Source organism: Calidris pugnax, unplaced genomic scaffold (assembly GCF_001431845.1).
Source record: "Calidris pugnax isolate Ruff unplaced genomic scaffold, ASM143184v1 scaffold95, whole genome shotgun sequence".
NCBI classification, from domain to species: Eukaryota; Metazoa; Chordata; class Aves; order Charadriiformes; family Scolopacidae; genus Calidris; species Calidris pugnax.
In genome coordinates this window covers 283,884-298,938 of record NW_015090885.1, presented here as the reverse complement: position 1 = coordinate 298,938, position 15,055 = coordinate 283,884, and the positions used below count along the sequence as shown (strand labels likewise).

General features: G+C 38.3%; 1 protein-coding gene across 1 annotated transcript in view; it reads right to left on the bottom strand.

The window, feature by feature from the left end:
* ROBO2 (roundabout guidance receptor 2) overlaps window positions 1-9,241 on the bottom strand; it is a 936,606-nt gene extending 927,365 nt beyond the window's left edge. The window contains exon 1 of the mRNA XM_014947324.1: window positions 9,077-9,241. Within this exon, the coding sequence (XP_014802810.1) occupies window positions 9,077-9,200 (124 nt within the window). The 5' untranslated portion in view covers window positions 9,201-9,241. The remainder of the gene's footprint in view (window positions 1-9,076) is intronic.
* Between the last annotated feature and the right edge of the window lie 5,814 nt (window positions 9,242-15,055).

Genomic DNA, 15,055 nt, shown 5'->3' with positions numbered 1-15,055 from the left:
TGTAGAAACTGCATCAGTATCACAATTTTTCCTCCATTTTCATCGGTGTCAGGACTTTTCCATGCTCTCATCTTCAGATCAGTCTTTCCCTAGCTGCCTAGATCTGTCATTAAACAAGCACTACACGGTGAGAACTGCCATGATTGATTATAAAATAGATATTGCAGCTAAAACTCAAAAGTAGATTCTCCTGTCATTTTAAGTGGCATAATTCCATAAATTTCTGTAGAATTACTCCTGCTGTAACAAGTATATGAAAGATGCTGAGTATGTTCCAGTTAGTACTGTCAGGCACACCCCAACATATAGCATAACGCAGCAGTTCTTCTCAAGCAAGTATAAGAAATAAGACACAATCTTATATTTGCAAAAGGCACGTAGCCAGGGGCATTTCCCAAAGGCTATATTCTGTATAGAATACTCATTTTTACACCAGAAGCAGCAGATTTGGTATCCCAACTGCTTTCCAGAAGGAATGCGAGTGAAGAACAGGCTCTCCCTACATCTTTTCAGGATATAAAAAAAATTCAGAGCAGTATTTGTGGTTTCTCAGTGTAAGCACTAGTTACACTAAATATGACAATGGAATACAAATTTCCAACCTATCACTAAGTTTAAAAAATATAATTGAAGAATTATTTTTGAAATAGTCAGCTTTAAACTTGTTTATTGTCTTTATTTGGATGTGCCTGGCATGGGTTTTCTCTCATCCATTCCTGCGATACCTTTCTTTAATATTTTTAAAGACCCTTTTCCTTCATGGGAGAAGAAATTTAGTAACACACTTAAATTGCATGAAAGCTGTCTCTCAAATTTTCCATAATTGAACAGAATAAATTCCTTCAAGCTCTCTCAAAAACATTTTCTCTAGTTTTCAGAATAATTTTGTGGCTGCTTCTCATTTTCTCTGGTTTTCTATATCGAATATTACACACACTTCCATTTCTTCTCTCAAGAAGACAGAATGCAGGGAGTAAAGCATTTGTTCCTTTACTCCTATTTACAGAGCTAAGCATCCCTTTTGTCTGTTTTTCCACTGTGGCTACAATGGACCTATAGCTAGGTTAAATTACTGAGCCAGAGGCAGCAATCTCGGGCAGTGTGGTAAACCTGTGATTTTCTCTCTCTAAACTTTCAGAAACAAGCAAACACGCTTTTAAAGTTAATCATTAACTAAAGTGTCATGTGGCGTTAATGTGAGCACCGTCTTCTGTCCTTATCCAGCACACTCCATGGGAAAGGCAGTGAAGAATAAGAGTTTGCTGCTCGTTTGTGCCACTACAGCCATGGCTGTGCTTGGAAAGACAGCAGGAATTGTACTGATGAAGTCTCATCACAAATTGCACGAGAACAGAAACTACACGCGTGCCCACACCTGAAGGGAAACAGGGAGGCTGCGAAGACGGTTGATATTTAGAGGACATAGGAGCCTGGAGGAAAGAGGAGCTATACACTCAGTCATATCAAAACCATGATTTTTGTGAAGGCTGAGAATTCTTATCTCTGGCAGCTGCCGCGGAGCGATCAGCATCTCTGGAAACAAAACTGAATTTTGCCCCTCTTTCTTTTCCATTACTTCATTTAAGTTTTGTTATGCAAGGAAACACAGTAATGAAAAATACCAGTTTTGAGGAAAAACCTTGGAAAAGAGAAGAACTTTCTGATGTTTCTGAATTAGTGCAGCCCACTTCTCTGTGCAATACATATATGCAACCATGAGTTTGTTTTGCTATTCAGCTAGTGTAAGATGATGATGTTCCAAAACTAGTAGGATGAAATCAGTGTTAGTATGACACAATTTAGCCAAGAACAAGATTTTACGATTCAGATATAAATGACTGAAGAAGTAATTTCTATTGGAGGTGCTGTCATTATTGAACAGCAGCTCTAAAACAGCAACAGCTTTCTGTTGTTGGCAATTCAAGTATCATTTACCAAAACTAAATCATCTGTAAAAACATCGTTTATTGTGCCCCCCACCCCCAATTTTGAATGTACTAACCAAAGAAGTTTTCATGGAGGTATTCAGTAATGGCTCTTGAAAGAAGTAATGTACTCTAAGTACTCTTTAGATCACGCTTTGAAGTCAAGAATCAATAGTGTTTAACTGATGAACGTTATTGTCTTTCAAAATTGCTAGAAAGGGAAAGACAAAACAACTTTTTCTCAGACACTATGATGTGTGTTTAAGCCTGTTCATCATTTTGAAAGAGCACATCTGATCTGTGCTCTTTCAAGACCTAACAGTCAATTTACACCCGTTCATTTTATTTGTGGACCAAAGTAAGAGGGTTTACTTGTGCTTGCTAGTTTTCTAATGTCAATGATGCTTTATGATGGTTCCAAAATTTATTTAAAAAAAAAAAAAAAAAAAAGAGCAAATAACCAAAGAAGAGGGAAGTGCGTGCATGGGGGTGGGGTAGGTGAAGAGTATTTAAATATTCCTTCTGTTTTATAACTATTTGATCAACATACTTTTTAATATGATAGCAAATATTTCAAGCAAGGTTCCAAGTACAGGATGTGGACATAGGATTCAAAAGAAGGCACCACCTTATTAAATTTTTTTTTCTTTTTTTTTCTTTTTTTTCTTTTTCTTCTGGATAATCCAGAGGCTGCAGGCTGAAGTTATGTATCAGGGTGAACTACCCTAAATCGAGCCATGATCACAACCTCTTCTCTTCCCTTGTGCCCATAGTCCTCTTGCATACTAGTTTCCCCCCTGACCTGAGAGTGCACAAATGATGGGATCCCATCAGCAAGATGTATGCTGTCCTCCCTTTTATATGGCTAATTGCTAACTGGATCAGCTCCCTAAGTAGGGTGCCAGCAGATGTGCACAAGCAATAGCAGTGATGGAGAAGGTGGAGGGAGACCCTGCAGCCAGGACTGGTGGAGATTGAAGTAGACTGTGGAAACCTGTCTCAGGCTGACTTCATCTGCCAAAGGATGGCAGCCCCTTCTCAATGATGATTGGAAACAGTAACATTTATTCATTACTGTTTGGTTTTGTGCCAACACTGGTCTGTCCTTAAGTATGTGTTACATCTTCCCCACATTTGCTGCTGCGTGACTGGAATAACCCCATTTCCCCTCCTTTACAGCTACAGGAAGAAAACTCTCACAAACTTGGTTTTCCATTGCCCTTGTCTTTGCTGTCTCCGTATGTATGAGTTTGAATACAGGTTACCAGACTGCTATATGGTATTTCAAATGTCTTCAAAGAGATGGAAAATAGACAAGCAAAGTCTGTATACAGCAACAAAATATGTACGGGAAGCTTCACACATCAACAGAGTCCTTTTGAATTCAGATTTCACTCTGAAGAAGGTGATGTAAAAGAAGGCACAAAAATTTGCTTGTTGTCTTGGGATAGGGACTAAATCTAGACCTTAAAGAAAACAGAAGACTGAATAAAAACCAGTTAATTTCACAGTCACTCAATATCCTACATAAATACTCTTTTCCCTTTTAAGTATATTCAAAGTAAAACTATTAGAACTTTCTTCAGCACATCGTCACACACAGTGTGTAGTTATGCACTTTATATACTTGCAGTCAAACTCAAACTGCAGATCCACACTCACAGTACTCAGTTTCTAAAATTAAGTTTTCAGTTCCTTATCTATGCACAAGCCACTTTCCCAAATATATTGAGCTTCCTCTGAAGTTACAAAAAATTTTGAATTTTTACTACTCAAAATCAAGTTACTTTTATGAAATGTAGGGAAATAAGTTTAGGACCCTGAGTTTGAAAATTTTGGTCAACATTTCATAAGCTTTTCCAATGTACAACTACATAGCAGCATATTTAGTGACTCATGATTTAAGAAATACTGATAATCATACAACATCATAATGTATTCAAAAAGAATTCATGCAGTTTATCCTTGAAATTCCATAAAATAAATTACTTAAATTAGATAAATGGCAGACTAAAACGTTCCCCCAAAATCACATTAACTACGCAGTGAATCATACCAGCACAATTGACTGGGATTTCCAAGTGTTGCAACTCAACCACCACACCAAAAGCTGTACCTCATGACATCTGACCAGCCCCCTCATGCCTCACGATAACTCCCACTAAAGCCCATGCCACCTGGGTCCATGTAAAAGCCTCCTCTCTACTTTCCCTTTTTCAAAGGTCCCAACCTCCATCCCTCTATCCTCACCACCCCACAGCCATGAGGCAGATGAAAACAAGTTTCTCCTGGCGAAAAATATAGCTTTGTGGGTTCCCCCATGGGGGAAGTGAATAGTATTGTTGAGTGGCTGCCAAGAAGACTTCTAAATGGTTATAACAATTCACAGTGCTCTTGGTGTGTGTGATTTCGTGACTGTGCAGAGACTCTTCATTACCAATGCAGAAAATCTCAAGGCCCTATTTTCACCAAACTCTGAGTATGCACCACAAAGCTGTTCTGCATGCAAATGTCTGTGTACCTGAGGTGTTGGAGTATCCAGAGCTACCGGGCACCTAGCAACATACCTCCAACTCTGATACTCAGCCATTACTCTAATAAGTAATCTAATATTTAACCTCCAAATTTAGAAGTTCTGAGGGGTGGCCACTTTCTTTATGGGAGGAAGTTTATAGAAATTTTATCTTCTGAGCTAAACTTTGAATTATGCTTTTAAAAACATTTAAACTACTTTGAAAAATGATATGCATCCTAAATAGTACATGTGCTGATCAATCTCATGCACACAGCTTTGTATCACACTTATCAGTAACACCTAGCCAGTGACACTTAGGATTTCTCATGCTGGTACCTTTTGCCATAAAAATAAAACTGCCATAGAGCTGAAATTGGAACTGAAATATAAGGCTGGATCACTTGCATAATAAACTTTGATTTAGTCATTAAAGAGATTATTGCTTCACTTCCATGTAGACAGAAAGGACGGGCACCACCTTCATCTAGTTCTGTGAGGTCTTGCACTGTGGTTGCATTTTATTTTTATTTCTCCAATTTGATCATAAGTAAATCAAATCACACTTTAAGTTCTCAAAATGGAAATTCTTCTGGTGAAGCACAAGGGAGACACGAGCAAACAACTTTTGCAGAAAAGGAATACTTAGTTTGCATTTCCCAACCCCATGTCTGTTACCTTCCCTCTGAAGTCTTTTCATCTCCAGCTCCTCTCCCCAACCCTAGAGGCTTTTTCTTCCCTCAGGAGATGCTGCTGGCACTGGCAGTGTATTGTTTTTATAGAGGGACACCCCATGGCAAGCACAGAGTCCCTGTGTGCTCCCTCACTGAGGCTCACCTCACTCCTGAGGACCATGCTGCAGCAGCTCAGCCTGCAGCTTTTCGGATGGGCTGGGTGCTGGACTGTCAGATGGACCAGGTCCTGTTACAGCTGCCACCATGTAAAGGGTCTGGCTCTTCAAAGGTGCCTGATGGCCTGAGAGGGCAGAGCTATCCCCTAGTCCAAATGCACGAGCTGTTTCCAAGAGGAGCAAAAGGTTGATGTCCACCAAGAGTGGTGATTGTCCTAATGGTCTCCGCTCTTCTCCTACAAACCATTTCTGTTACAGAGTCTTCACTCAGAGTTGTAAAATACACTGATGTCTACCAGAAGACAAGTATCATGCATGATTTTCTTCTACCCATGCTTTTTGCTGTTTGCCAGCTGGGGTAACAGCAAGCCACTGTACACGGTAGTTTCTGTATATGGGCACTGCCTTGCCCTTGCCAACTGCTCAACAAGGCTGAGGTCTCATCAGCAACGGGCCCTTTGGCAACACCCTGGACAACCACGTTCCCTGGTCCCAATCACATTGGTCTGTGGTGCTTATGCAGTGTGAGACTCTACACACAGTGTCCCAATTTTCCTTGGTTAGGAATTACTATTACTAAGCTATTAGTATGAGTGAAGTATTAGGAAGGTTCCCAAGCATGACACAAATGGGCAGCTTACTTCCCAGTCTCCAAATTCTCCCAGATGCCACTGGACAGACACAAAGCACATCCACGTGCATATGGAGGAATACACTGAAAACTTAACATTGCCCCCCCAACATGATCTATGACAGAGTGAAAACACTGTGGAAACAAATTCAGTAAGGGATAGGCATTAGCAACACTTGAAATCTGCTTTTTGATTTAAGGTAAACTCAAAAGAGTACTTAATCTTCTTTTCCCAGTTTTTTGTTCTCCATATTATAAATCCTTCTTAAGAACTTGAACCATGGTGTGTTATTTTGGCTCAAAGGGAAAAAGAAAATCCAGATGATTTGTACTTTCAGGTCCTGTTTTTAGACTCCAGTTTATCTTGATTATTAGTTTATAAATCCCAGTTTAAGGCACATTTAGAGACTGCATTCCAATGAATTATTCTGAAAGGTTTCTGGAGTGCAGACCTAAAAACAGCTAGAAAAGAAAATGATACCTTTACGTTTCTCCAGGCCCATCTATGGGACCCATTTCAGTCCTGACATCTGACCTTGCAACTAAATCAGGAGGTGATTTCTACCCATAATTCCATTCATTTTAGCTTTATGTGTGTGGTCATTTTTTTTTAGATTGAATTCCAAGGAGAAAAATAGAGGTGAATAGAGTTGTTTTTCTCATAAATAATATAGAGAACTACACAGCAAGACTACAGAAAAAGTCTTCTCAGAGCTTGTAACTTCAGCAGTGAAGGTTTTTTTTTTAATTATACCAGAAGAATTTCCAGATTTGTTAGCCTACACTTGAACTGATCATGAAGACACAGAAAACCAGCACTTTCCAAAGATGCCTGTATGTCGCAGCACTTCTGAAACACAATGTGGAACAGAAAAACTTCAGAGAATGGCCTAAACCAGCTCTTGCTGTCCACCATGGAAACTGACTTCAGTATAGCTATACTATGATTTGTAAAATGCATTTCCAGATGCGTGCATCCAGCATCACCTTTCCCCTCTGAACAATACAGCTGGAAGCTGGTATGCAGGTGTCTGGCTTTCCTGAACCTTTTAAAAATAAATAAATAAATAAATAAATAAATCTGTTTCCATGTTGGGATAGGCTTTCCAGTGTGCTCCAGTGGAAAAGTTTGTATGCTGAAATTTCATTGAGACACCACAAATTCCATGTGTAGACTGACAAAAAGAACTCACATCATTGGTATATAAGCAAAAGTTGATCCTTAATGTTTGATGGAAAGGGAGGTGCATATTATATGGAGGTCAAAAAGGCTCAGACTACATGGCACTACAACACATCGATTCTGACAGATCCTGAAGTTGAAACTTTCACCGGAAAGCATGCATCATCTTCAAGTCATTCAACTCTTACAATAACATCTGGGTATGAAAAAATTACAGTACAGCAGGTATGCCTAGTTTTTGGCTGATTCAAGAGCTGGGAGTAAACAAGGCAAATTTCTTCCTGGTCTCCTTGAAACAGGTAAGTTCCTTATGGTTTTTTTCAGCTGCAAAGAACACTTCTAAAAGCAAAACCCCACAATAAGGTATTATTTTCCACAGTCAGATTCAGGGATTATTTTCTACCCATGATAAAAATTCTTCAGTGGAGCTCTTTGCCTCTGTCAGAGAGGAGGTAAAAGATTAAAACAATACACCTCTCATTTACCAGATTTAATTGAAAATGGGAGAAAGGAAAAAAAGTTAACAGCATTTTTTAAATCCCAGGAACTTGACACTGACATATATCCCTAACTCACGTGCCTCTGAGAAGAGGTCGTGCTGCCCAGAGTAAATAACAGCTTTTAATTTGCAACGAGGATACCCAGCAGCAGCACACTGAGATACATGTGATAATGTGATTTACAGGACCAGGAAATAATTTCCAGATATACTGTGCTGCATTAACAGTCCAGGTTAAGTGTGTGCTGCAACTTTTCCCTTGAAGGTACAGTAGGTGGAAGATTTGCGATATCTTTAAATGCAACAAAAGGAAATGTAGAGGGGGAGGGAGGAGTCTCCTGCTGAGATGTTGTGATAAATTATTAAAACTTCTTTTTAATGTTGATGCTACTCTTTAACCTCAGATCACAATACTGACAGCAGAGGAAAACTGAAAGTGCTATTAAAGCTGTGATAAACACACCATGCTGTGGCAACACTTGTAAGGAAAAAAAAAAAAAAAGAAAAAAAGAAAAAAAATCCTAGGGTGCCTCCAATCAGTTAACATCAAGAATCAAGAAACAACTAGGGAGAAAATATCAAGCTATCTACAATCCACAGTCCCCCAGTCAAAATATTTATGAGATATCATTTATGGTCACTGAGCTATTTGATTATGAGACCTCTATAACCCATGTTTTCCATAAACAAATGTCACGCAAGGAAGCAAAACAAAGTGAACTTTATGAAAAGGCACATTTAGTGAACTGTTCACAGCACATATAGGGTAAATCTTCTCAGCAGTTTTTAACAGAAGAGGAAAATGGATTGCTGCCTTCAAAAATCATAAGTGTTTTCTCAGCACAGCATTTTTTTCGATAAACTTAATGCAATTTATCTTTATTAACACATCAACACTGACATAGCCAGTCAGCCAATTAGTGCTGCTGGCAGTGCATTTCACAACATTCGTGTACTCTGAAAAAATGTCTGTCTAGTCATTTTTACCACATGCACTAACAATTCTGCACTCAAAATAAGCTGCTTGCTTTCTTTCTCTCTTCTTTCTTCCTCCTCTTTACCAACACTATAACCCTTTATGACAAGGGTAACATCTCTTGCAATAAAACCACAAACATCTGTCCCAGAGTCTCCCTAATAAAAAGAACAATCTGAATTCTCACAGTCCAAAAAACCACTGGTTTCTAAATGGTATAAATATCTTTGTATAAAGGCCTTAAATGTTTATCTGCTAATGATACAATGCAAAATAAAATTCCTGCAAGGAATATATGCCTTACAGACTCAGTCAAGCAAACTATCAAGAAAACAAATTAAACTCCATGCTCTCTTTTCAGCATCCTATTGCAAGCCCACATGGCAACCTGAAATCTGAGTCATTCAAAACAGCATAGGTATTCTTCCTAGATCACCTTTAATGCAGCTTTTTAGGATCATACCCAAACATCCATTACAAAACTTTTTATTTCCACTTACCCCCCTTCCAGTGTTTGCCTTTGGTCCTGCTAAGCTTGCTCAGGGTTGGTCCGGAAAAGAGCAACATTAAAATGAAAAGAAGTTCAAGCATAGTGATTTTCCCCCGTTTCACTGATGATAACATTTCCACAAGTTATTTAAAAAAAAAAAAAAAATTATCTTACATCTTCTCCCCCACTTTCTGTTTGCTTAAGGAGGAGTGATTAATCATCAAAAAATCAGAGCAAGGAGTAGCTTTGCTCTCCTTAGATGTTGAAGTAATATCTCAATGATGTAGCCCTGAGGAAAGCCACATTTCTCACTGATCCAGTTTCTCCCACACAACATGCAGCCAGCACCGCTGCTACTACAGTAGCTATAAAATAATTTCTGCTCCTCACTTTGGTTTCTGTGGGAATATATTCCTCGGCTTGCAGCGTGAGCTTGATTGAAAATGATAAAAACAGTAATGCTTGTGTCCAGCAGAAAAGAGAAAAGATGTCAGGATTGTGAAAAAAGATGAGAAGCAGTTGTACTGACAGCTTTAAGCCTCACTGTCTGATCCTAATAGCCGTGCAACCAACCAAATTGCTCTTTTAAGAGTAATAAGGCTTCAGTGAAAGCTGGTGTCACTGCCACTTGGGTAGGTAGTGCAGGGCTTGAAAATCACCAAGGAACCTGCTACAGATAACGACTGCCACGGTCCCAGCTCCGAACGCAGAGGGCTGAGCAGAATACAGTATGCACAGGGAGCATTTAATCTCTATTGTGTGGAGGAGATTTCCTGCTTTACAGTGTGCAACTGCTCAGGACTTTTGACTGCATTTTATAAAGGCTTTATTTCATACTTTAAACTAAAATGCAGGCTTCAACACACTAATTGTTTGTAGCATTTCTGAAGTAATTATTATATGGGAAAAAAATCCTGCATGCTTTTGCCTTTTTTATTTTTTTAAAGTACCAAACAGGAAGAACAAATCCTTAGCAGTAACAGTAATCTTTTCACTGCACAGAGCAGCTATGCATTTTATGTTTTCACACAGTCTATCCTTAGGATCTCTTAAATCTAGGGGGTGGGGTCAGGGGGTGGAGAGAGAGGAAAAGAGAAAGGGGACTTTTGGAAGTACAGATATTTTCAAAATAATAGATTGCCGTCACATTTTTTCATTTAATAGCTGTTACTGCCACAGAAATAACATCTATGTCTCCAGATGTCCATATTAAAGAATCCTGAAGCTGCATCAGTAAACACAAGACTTTCTGCTCAAAATTTTGGGTTTTCACAAAGGGTGCGCAGAGAAAAGCCACAACATTCAGTCTGCTCAAACAGTCTTAAGATGCCCAGTGCTTCCTTAACTATACCCAGTAGCTTATGTTTATCTATAGTTTGGCATTTAGTTGTTTCCATATAAGCATTCAGTACGCAAATCAATGAGCCACAAACCTTCTGCTGTATATTTATATAAATAAAAACATCACTGTCCTTAGAATGACAAAGCAATGATGGTCACAAACTCCCTAAAGTTATCACATTTTCAACCAGGGAAATGATGCCCTTTTCAGTGCAACATTAAGATGATATTAATAAATTTGAAGTTTGCTTATTCATCTGAACAAAGAATGATATTTTGACTGGTGGGGACAATCATGAACATTTAATGTATGTGCAGGGAATTTCTTAAACAAACAGCATGTAACATCACAAACAAGCAAATATTGGGACTCCACCACCACCACCACATCAACTATGAAAGATATTTTATTTTCCTTTTAAGTTCTAAAATATATTTATGGGCTGGTGGGAAGATGTAACATTTGCATTTAGAAGGAAAACAATTGCATGCTGATGTACAGTAGTTTTTCTTCCCTCTGTGCATTAATTTTTAAAAGTTATAAGACAACCTACCAGATGCTGGGTCTGATATATCAAGGATGATGTTTATGGCTCTTAGTTGCCAAAAATTAGGTCAGTATCTATCATGTAGAGTCACTAAGCAGCAGCTTCTTATGTTAAATTTCTCCATCAAGCCATCCTTAATCACCAGCCTCATAGCTAACAATTAAAACACCATTTCTTCTATTTCTCTCCCAAATGTTACTGAAATGAGGCAGGCACTCATTGTTCATTTTGATTGCTTCTGTAACACTCCTCTGAAACTAGCACCATACTGCCATGTTGAAGCATCAAAAAACTTGTGAGTTCACATTGCTAGATTTCAAACTTTTTATGTCCAGATAACAAGATGACCTTAAACTAAAACAATCACCATCAACACAACCCTTACATGCTGCCATGCGAATTCACTAACTTAAGATTTTTGAATCCGAAAAGCAATCACCTTCAATATCCAAAACACGTCACAAATCCCAACGGCATCACACTCTTGCCCATTTCTGCAGCCTTGTGTCACTTCTGCCTCTTGCGTGTTTTCTTTAGTCTCTATCTTGTTTTCAAATTCTATAATCCTCTGAAAGCTTACCATCCTGTTTATATCCCTACCCATGTGGAAGCCAGCAGCTTCAGGGAAACCTGTTTCCAATTGTGGCAGGCATCCTTAAACTTTTTTGGTTCCTCTACTGGAGAAGATTTATACTCCTTCAGCCTGGATACCTTGTATTTTCAGCATTAACAAAAGCAGAGGCTATTAGAAGGTATTATGAGTTTCTGTCAGCTTTCTGCCAGCTTTGACATGTGCCTCCAACAGCCTTGGTAGGATCAGGTACCACTCAAGCAGCAACTCAAGCGATTGTGGCAGGACAAGGGGAGGACCACCCGATACGAGAGCAAAAGGGAAACCATCATGGCTGCTGGTCATGGACATGTTTGGTTCAGTTTAACACCTGAAGAGCTCAGACTTCCCCTCTGCTGATAATTTTGTGGGTTATTTTGCAAAAGGTAAGTTGTTAGATCCACTTTGTATATATTAAGAGTGAGCAGGCAGACCTTCAGGGAAACACAGAAAAAGTGTTGTCACTTCTTATGAAATTTAGTGGTGTTTTTAATGTCCTAATTTCTAGGTTCATAAGAATTTCAATTTTCCAGAGCTGAAATGCCTCCAGAGAAAAGACAGAGTTTCAAGAAAGATTATACAAACGTTATAGGTTGAAACATCAGAAAGACAAATAAAATAAACCCAACATTTATTTTTCCTTCAAGTATCATGATTTTTAAGTCAACATCGTGTTTTAGAGACGTAAAAGAACTGACTTGTAATTCGATTTCATGCTTTCAATGTGTAATACTGAAAACAGGGAGAAAAGTAAGGAGTATCTTCTATCTTTAAGTCTGTTACTATTACAGGAACAACTCCTATGAGAGCTACAAGAGGAAAACTGATCCTATTACAGCTCAATGTCCCTGACATCCAACCAGTCCTTACCAGACCCTCCAAGGTCCTTCTTGACAGCTCACACCAGTCATGAGTATGAAACCATTTAATATTTTCTACGCACAAAACTCATATATTAAGAGAGACCAAATGCCTATCTTGACTAGCATCACATGTTCAGTAGTGGTCAATCTCAGATGCTTATGGGAAAAGTTTAAGAATGACAAGAAAGCATTAGTTGAGCTTACCATTTGTCCAGCCTGCCAGCCTCTGCTTGTGAAAGGCTTTGAGACTTCTTAACCAGAGACTCTTATCGCAGCTACCAAAGTTGATTAGAGAGTGATGGAACTATACTTCTTGACTTTGTCTAGTTCCTTTTTTGATTAATTTATTCTTTTCTCCACCCCCTTAGTCCCTGGCAAGGAGTTCCACGGATTTTATTACTTGCAGCCTGAAAAGCATACTTCCTCTTGTTTCTTTGAAAAGTATACGTGATAATTTTATTTGAGATAATGTTGGTTTTCCATCATAGAAAAAAAAATCCTGTTCAATTTCGTATTGTGGCTTTCCAGCATATTTCCATTCATACAAGGTATTCCAGTAACTTTCTCAGACTGAAGACATGCCATACTCCCAAATGTCCTTGTTGCCTTCATTTTTAATTATATCCAGTTCTAATGTAGAGTTTATGAGATGAAGTCAAAAGAAAAGCCTGCAGTATTTAAGATGAATTATCAGTTGCATATCCTCTCCCTCATTCTGCTCATGAAGCCAAAGGGCAGCAGCTACCATTAAGCTGGAGTTATGTTTATAAATGCCTACAATGTTAATGGACATAGAGGTTCTTTTTAATTAACAGAATTTTAAGATGTTTACTCAGTGGAAGCATACATCAACAGCCTAAATAAGAAACCTAAATAACAGTGAGATACTCAGAAAAAAATATGTCCAAGTTAGTTTAATCTGCCATTGTTGTATCCAGTTATTTGGCTGCCCATACTTTCCTTCTTTTTACTAATCACTATCTGGCACAAAGGACTACTGGTACTTTAAGCACTTGGTTAGAACCCCCAAGCTTGAATAAATAGCAACAACAACTTCATGGAAGCTTAAATATCAGAGCCCCTGAGCAACATGCTCTTTTAAGGGCGATATCTTGGAGCAAACTGCTGCTTGCAGACTACAGGAGGGATAGACAGAAGCCTCAACCGCTTACTCGCTGACATACTCTCTGGCCCGTTATATTTGCCATCCAGATCCTGTTTTGCTACAGCGAAGGTTACAGACTTTCACAAGATCCTTCAGTAATTGAAAGAAGTAACACTTGGATCAAATCCAGCATTCAATAGCACAGGCATTTTTCCATGCTTCTATTTCCTGGCACTTCTTAATTGTAGCATTGTCTTAACATTTGGAGAAGCTCAGGAAGAATCACAGCCTTCACACTTCCCATTTCAGAACGTTGGACAACCAAACCAAAAAATTAAAGAGATTAAAGATTGCAGAAAAAGATAGAAATTATTGTTTAGAGAGTCATGACTACGATGAGAATGAATGGAAACAGAAGCTGAAATGGTCACCTCCTGCCCCAAGAAGTTACAAATATTTTATTTTATCCTAACTCTTTCCTTTTCTGTTCTCCCAAAGATGCACACAGCCAGCATTTGACAGCATGAAAATGCCCATGACTAAATGAACTTTGCAAAAGGAATATAATCAACACGAAACACTACAAGATGGAAATATCGCACCCTGCAATGTAGGCATGAAGAATATTTTTCTACTGCCTACCTCACCATATACAGAGGCCTAAATTGCCGTAAGCCATAATTAATTCAGTTCTTTTTAGGCATGAAAATTGTTTTGATTTTAAATACTTTCAGCTTAGGGCATTCTAAATATCTGTGGAAACCTCCTGGGGATTTCTGTTAGCCACAGACACCAATGGGAACAAAATTTTTTGATACTTGTAATACAGTACATTGCCAAATAAACACATAGCCTTCTTAAATCAAGAACCTATTTGAAATTCCTTCCAGTTCATGTAATTTCCAAGGATTAAGAAACCAGTGCATGCCCAGTGTGCATGCACTTCCATTGCAGTTATTCTGAAAAGCCATTTATATTTCCTCTTCACAAATACAACCAAAGAAGATGAAGTCCTGACAATCGTTGCATGTCAGTCCCAAGTACAATGTTCATTTTGACTTCCATTGGTAGTAGAGACCCACAAAAGGGCATCTCATTCCATCATACCTAATTAATAGCTCTGTTTTTTGTGTAAGACAACATGAAAGCCTGATGTACAGCAATACACCGGTTTTACTGCAGTAGAAGAAAGTTTGTAGGCAACCATGAACTGCTTAAATATTTGGTAAACAATGTGAGAAAATCAACATTTCATTTTTTTCAATATCTTAAAATAATTAACTTGAAAAATCTTTTCCACTACAGCACACACAAAGAGTCTAAATTCTTTCAGCACTGGTAATACTCTATACTGTTACATTGAAATGTAATTTCTGAACAGCATCTAACAATTTTATTGATGTCTGTGTGTATTATAAACTATATATACAGTTAAGCAGTAATATATTTAAATATATATAATTATATGTTACAATATGGAATAAATATTATGTATTTAACAATAACTCAGGTTGTTAACATA